This window comes from Garra rufa, chromosome 20 (genome assembly GCF_049309525.1).
Source record: "Garra rufa chromosome 20, GarRuf1.0, whole genome shotgun sequence".
Classification (NCBI taxonomy): Eukaryota; Metazoa; Chordata; class Actinopteri; order Cypriniformes; family Cyprinidae; genus Garra; species Garra rufa.
The window spans coordinates 10,024,257-10,031,500 of record NC_133380.1 but is presented as its reverse complement, the minus strand read 5'-3'; the positions used below and the strand labels follow the sequence as shown (position 1 = coordinate 10,031,500).

General features: G+C 40.9%; 1 protein-coding gene across 1 annotated transcript in view; it reads left to right on the top strand.

Annotated features, from left to right (window-relative positions):
* Positions 1-1,128: 1,128 nt before the first annotated feature.
* The window catches only part of mst1rb (macrophage stimulating 1 receptor b), a 28,562-nt gene continuing 22,446 nt past the window's right edge, over positions 1,129-7,244 (top strand). The window contains exon 1 of the mRNA XM_073825914.1: positions 1,129-2,331. Coding sequence (XP_073682015.1) covers positions 1,129-2,331 — 1,203 coding nt within the window. The remainder of the gene's footprint in view (positions 2,332-7,244) is intronic.

Genomic DNA, 7,244 nt, shown 5'->3' with positions numbered 1-7,244 from the left:
CTGTTCGGATACGCTTTAAAATGAATCCTCTTTTCAAAGACTAAACCTCATTTGAGAATTTACTTAGAATTAGAAAGGAATATGTGAGATTTATGTTTTGTTAATGCAAACACAAAGAATCAAAATAACAGTTAACTGAGACTATTGCTTTCCTACACTCCACCTTTAAAAAAATGCAATAAAACAATATAACATAGCAAAGTATTTTCCTAGTCAGATGAATTTTTTCAACTTTTTCAGTCAGAGGAATCCTGTGATCCTTTTTTGTCATTACCTAGCGGTAAAGATCTGTTTTACAAAAATGCATACTTTCCACTGTTTCCCTAAAGATGAATAATTTATTACGCAGAATGCATTCAGTGCAGAGGTGCAAATGCCATGGCATGATTTTGAAAAGTAATTAGCTCATTTAGCTAAAAAAAGCTCGTGACTGAAAAGTACAACAGTCAATTTACAACTTTTGCACAAAAAAGCACGTCTAGGTTGTGACAAGAATGACAATTCGAGAGGCCCTCAGCTTAGAACATGGTGATGAGCTTTGTTAATAAATAACTCAGATGAGAACCTAGTAATATTAGATAGAACATTGTGGTTTGAAGCCAATCATTCTTTCCCAAAGGATTCTTTTATATTAGTCTTCATATTTATCTTAAAACACTTGAAAATAGTTCTCAGAGTTGTGAGAAATATCTATTTTTACCTTTTGATGACTTTCTCTCTTGCACAGACATGACTTAAAGCTGCAGGCACAGACAGACATGAATAAGCAAAACCTCTTTTAGTGTTTACAGATGTGTGCTTTATGACGAATCAAAACATCATTTTCCCCACAGTTACATTAAAACTTTGTTTATGTCATCATTGGTTCACATCATTTTGAATTTGAAACCTTTATTGCATCATAGCATGGCCTTGCCAGTATCCTTATGTGTTTTGGGTTTTGAAAGACATGGGAGTGATGAAATTATGACAGAATTGTCATTTTTGTGTCTGTTTATTAACCATGAAGCTTTTTTGTGATTGTTCTGCTCTCAGGCCTTCCTGTTCTTAGGATGTCTTCACTAATAGATGCCAACTGGAGGTAACCGCGCAACACACTACAGCCATTTTTTTCACCCTGGAGTGGACATGGTCCATTGGGCCACTCATCTGGTGACATGTGTCTGGATACAGGCTCTAATGTCTTCTGCATTAGACACTTGTCCCCCGACGGCACCCATCACTCTGGATTTCTCAGTGCCGTACCCCATGCCTTACTTTCAGACACGCAACCCCATCCAGAACATAGTTACCAACTCCCTCTTCCAAGAGGTGTATGTGGCCTCTCAAAACATAATTGAGGCAGTGAATATCTCTCTAGGCAAACTTTGGGAACTCCGTACAGGACCCGTGGGCAGTCCGGAGTGTGAGATATGCGATTTGTGTGATATCGCAAGAGATCCCTTTCATGAGGACACAGACAACGAGGTGTTGCTCCTAGACACATTCTTGATGTACTTGTACTCGTGTGGAAGCTCCCAGTATGGAGTTTGCTATTTTCATCAGCTCCATGAAAATGGAAAGCCTCCTGGGCCTTCAAAGTGTTTATTCCGGAAGAAGTTGAACTCTCCGCAGTTCTGTCCAGATTGCATCGCTAGTCCTTTAGGAACGAAAGTCTCCATGGTGGAAGAGGGCCAAACGGTGTACTTCTTTGTCGCAGCAACGGTGAACAACAGCGTGACGCAAAAATACGGTCGCATGTCCATTTCTGTACGCCGACCGGTTGCGACTGAGGATGGTTTTTATACAGATGTCAGAGGGTTGACGGTGTTGCCTGCTTTACGGCAGACGTACAGCATTGAATATATCTACAGCTTCTACACACAGGACTTTGTCTACTTCTTATCTGTCCAACGAGAGAAAACCGACTTGGACTCATCACCCTTTCAGACTAGGCTAGGCCGTCTGCCACGCCATGAATGGGAGATGCGACGCTACCGTGAAATTGTTTTAGAATGTCGCTTTGAACCCAAAAGGCGAAGGAGAAGCAATGGCAGTGAACCTTTCAAAGATGTGGTATACAACGTGGTTCAAGCGGCCCACTTTGGCAAGGCCGGACGGGAGCTTGCCGATGAGCTGGGTGCTGAAGAAGAGGATGATATCTTATATGGCGTGTTTGCTGTAACTGATGACTCGGGCGTTCCTGAACACGATTCAGCGCTTTGTGCATTTCCGATGGATACGGTAAACACGGCAATAGACGATGGAGTGGAGGACTGTTGCAAGTCAGGACCAGAGCAGCTTTCCAGAGGCCTTTGCCACTTTCAGCCCTGTGAGAGCTGCCCACATGAGGTTGGTGCATTTCAGTTTATTAACCCTTTTGTTTTTGTTTTGTTTTGTTTTCTCTTGCACACAAAGCGAGAATCATACCCCTAGACCGTGACCTTCCTTCCTCTAGACTTGATATAGGAATGAAACAGAATTTGGGGGCTCGTCTGGGATTTGAACCCAGACTGTGACCTTCCCTCCCCTAGACTTGATAAGGGAACGTAATAGAATTTAGGGGCTTGTCTAGGATTTGAAACTAGGACCTTTCACACCAAAGCGAGAATCATACCCCTTGATCTGGGAACTTGACAAAACTTGTGGGTTCGTCCGGGATTTGAACCCAGGACCTTTTGCACCAAAGCAAGAATCATACCCCTAGACCATGACCATCCCTCCCTCCCTATCCCGGGATAGGAATGTAACGCTCCCCAGTATGGGAACATGACTGCCATCCATCCCTCCCTAACCGGGGATGGAAACGTAACCTCTCACACCCAAAGCAAGAATCATACTACTAGACTGCAACATTCCCTCGCCTAGACTTGATAAGGAAACTTTACAGAATTTGGGGGCATGTCCAGGATTTGAACCCATGACCTTTCACACCAAAGCGAGAATCATACCCCTAGACCGTAACCTTTCCTCCCCCAGACTTGATATGGGAACGTAACAAAATTTGTGGACTCGTCTGGGATTTGAACCCAGGACCTTTCGCACCAAAGTGAAAATCATACCCCTAGACCGTGACCATCCGTCCCTCCCTTCCTAACCCGGGGTAGAAATATAACACTCCCCAATATGGGAAAATAACCTCTCACACTCAAAGCAAGAATCATACCCCTAGACCACGACATTTCCTCCCCTAGACTTGATAAGAAAACTTAACAGAATTTGGGGGCATGTCCAGGATTCGAACCCAGGACCTTTCACACCAAAGCGAGAATCATACCCCTAGACTGTAACCTTCCCTCCCCCAGACTTGCTATGGGAACGTAACAGAATTTGTGCACTCATCTGGGATTTGAACCCAGGACCTTTCGCACCGAAGTGAAAATCATACCCCTAGACCGCGACCATCCCTACCCTCCCTACCTAACCCGGGGTAGAAATGTAATGCTCCCCAAAATGGGAATGTAATAGCCGTCCGTCCCTCCCTACCCAACCTGGAACTAGAACGTAACTCTCCCCAATATGGGAACGTAACCTCTCGCAGTCAAAGCAAGAATCATACCCCTAGACCGTGACCATCCCTCCCTCCCTCCTTAACCCGATATGGGAATGTAATGCTCCCCAATATAGGAGCGTAACAGCTGTCTGTTTCTCCCTTCCCAACCCGGGATGGAAACATGATGCTCCCCAATATGGGAACATAACCTCTCGCACTCAAAGCAGGAATCATACCCCTAGGCTATGACCTTCCCTCCCCTAGACTTGATAAGGGAACGTAACAGAATTTGGGGGCTTGTCCGGGATTTGAACCCGCTACCTCTCGCACTAAAAGTGAGAATCGTACCACTAGACCATGACCTTCCTAGCCTCGCATATCCAGACCTTCAGACTGACGGCAGAAGGTCTAGAATCCATGGCAGCTTTCACTGGCCAAGGCCGGCCCATTAAGCCATTTGACCGACATGTCAAACAACCAATCACAGTTTGTTTCGTTCAGCGTCACGTGGAAATGTCCCCACAACAACAGGCTGGCATGAAGCAAGTCAGTCATTGAAATAACCAGCATTGAAAGTTAACGAAGAAGAGGGAGAACAAGTGGTAAGTCAGTAATTTGTTCGCAAACATTGCAAAAGTGTATAACAACAATGGCGTCTGCATAAGCACCTTTTGGCAAAACACAGAGTAAATCAGTCTGCGCTTTGTTTCCAGACGGACCGAAAATAAACGCAACACTCGCGTCTCCCAGAAATCTGATCAAATTTAACTAATCAGATGACGACTTTGAAATTCCTGAAGTGTTTCCAGTTAAGTGTACCATGTGCATCCGGGATTTGAACTCGGGACCTCTCGCAGCCAAAGCGAGAATCATACCCCTAGACTGTGTATATTAGGACTGCAAAAACTCCACAAATAAACATTTAAAATATGTAAATGCCACACTGTTTTGAATGTCTAACTTTAGAACATAATATTATGAGTGGTTTTGGAAAAATGACTGGTGGATTGCATTTCTCATCCATCATTACTTTCCATATGTCTTATTTTTTCCTCCTCTGTCTGGTCCCTTTACACTCTCTCGTGTGGCATGGTATTGTTGTACATTTGAGACTCACAAAGCTTTCTAGTGGGCGTTTTGGTGCCATGCTCTGTTAACAAAAGCTTGAAGGTATTTTAATTGGCTTGATCATTTCTTTTTTGTTCTTTTGTTGTAAAATGGTTTGAGTGACCACAGTGTAGGTAATAAGTCTTGTGTATTCTGTCTTATATCCTTGTGTATAGTAGGACTTCAACTCCTATAGAGAATAACAATGGCACTGAAGCCACTAGTAGGATCCTATGATTTCAACAATCCGGAAAACGTGGGCAGAATGGCGGAATCCAGTCAGAAAAATGGAATTTACTGTATAACGCAAGAATTTTAGATAAATAAAACAAAAGTACGTCATTACACTTAAATCAAAACGTGATAAGGACTAGTGTCTGTGAATATTAAGCTGCAAAACCACTATTTAAATATGAATCCAGCATGTTCTGAGTAAATAAATGGCACAGATGTGCGGTTTCCTTTACTACACACATACTGAAGAATGCGTGATGCTCGCAGTGTTTTCAGCCTCTGCCACCTCAAAATATGATGAACACATGAACATATTTTCTGTAACTGCTCTGAGAGTCACTTCATGAACATTTTACTGTTTGTTTTGTGAAAAACTACTGTCATTTCATAGACAAACAGTCTGGAATTGCGCTTTAACACTAAATTGCCCTGTTTAGTAAAACTGTCTCTTAGTATTATTTTCTTTCTTTTATGTTCATGCCTGTGGTACATGCACACAAAATATCAAAACATTTAGTCTTTATGCAGAAATTAAGAGCAACTATTGTAGTCAAATAGGATCCCTGGGAATAACACTGTTGCAAAACATTTTGGCCCTTCTAGGAAAGTTTAATCACTATGACCCAAAAAAGAGGTTATGTGAAGTTCCAAGTTCTTGTCAGCCTTAAAAGGCCTTAAAAATATATGAATTGCTTAATATACGTCTGTGATTATCATAGGTTTATTAACCAGTGTTTGAAGTTGCCATGGCTTTATACTTGCAGTTGAGAGTATTTTCTTTAGGCTGTCCATGTTCTGACTCTATTTGTCTGAGACATTACTCATGACTAGGAGATTATTGAAAAACTTGACTCAGACTTCTAAAACAGTGATCCATGCTTGATCCGTTGGTGATCTGGTGGTTCCATCATTTTGAGTTTTAGCATGTAAATTAAAAACAAATTTGCTGAAGTAGCCTGTGCTTTAGTTCTGTGTGATTTTTTTTATTTTTCATTTTTTGGAAACAGCTTTGTGGCTTTTGGTGCACCATCCCTGTTATGAATGTTATATTCAAGCCTGTAATAGTTCTAACATTCTAACATCTGTTAAATAACTTAAATCTAATGTTCCCCTGCTCTGTACTACAGTAGGATCCTCCGAAAACAATCTCATCCACTTACAGGATTGTAGTAAGCATTAGAAGACCGATTTTAAGTTTTGTAAATATCAAGAAAGGTATTTGAACAGAAAGTTAATAGAAAAATTATGCATTTGTAAGGCAAAGTGGTCTAGAGAAACATTTTCTGGCATACAGCATGCAGAACACTTTTTGGCTTAATTGAAAGTGTCAAAGTAACCTGAAAGAAAGCAGAACACTGAGTTCATGCTTATAGTATGTGTATTAGGAATGCTAAATCTTTTCTCAAAATTTACTCTTCCCCCCCCCCCCCTTATGTTCTTCTTGGTTTGATATTTCAATATCTAATACAGTGACACTGATTCATTTTTACAAATGTATAAATTACTCTTTTTAAAACTTGCTTTAAATCAATTTCTATTTGCCTATGCTAATATACAATTGAAATGAGTGAAAAGCTGCATGAATGTTGTTAAATGTCTTAAAATATGTGAAGTTTTCACTGAAGGAGTTCGTAAGTTTAGTGTTTGAATCATAATTCTCTACTTTTGCAATCTAAACATTCCTGTAATGTGTGGGAGAATGTTTTGGAAATCTCAGGGTGTGATTGCGTGTTTGTAGCCGTAAAAGCAGAGTTTACAGATGGTATGTGTATATGAGTGTGTTTGTGCAGTTTAAAGGGGTTTCCGTTGAGGTCAGTGTTTATAGGAAATGTGTGGAAAAGGGAGAAAATGACAGTGTCATTTTTGAGATTCCAGTGAGAGACGCTCAGCAGGATGCACAAAGAATGATTTAGCACAATGAACATAGAAGTGCTGCTGTGCTTATTATTAAAAAAAACTATCTGCAATTTCTCATACATGCAGATATATTGTAGATTGGAGTGTTTTCACATTTAAAGCATGTATTTCAGGCTAAGATGTCTGTCGAAGCTAGCACACTTTATAAAAGTTCACAGCCACTTCAAAGTTGTCTAGCGGCATGATTTGGAAGGTCAAGGATTGTGTGGTTGTCTTTTGTCTGGTGTTTGGAGTGTGTTTTTTGTTTAGAAAATCGGAATCCCAAACAATGCGGGAATTGGTTGAAAGAGCGACATGCGATAGCTTAGTTTACAGCACATCAGCAGAAAAATCACAGCAGAACTGAAGCACCCAAACAATAGAGATTGAGTTCATTTGTGTTATGTTTGGAATTCTTGTGGTGAGAAAATGGGCGGCCTAGATTACTGGAAGATCCAAAATATACAAAACAGTGTCAAGCAAATGCCATTTTACCTGGATATCATTTCTCTAAAATGTATTTTCTTCTCAGCTC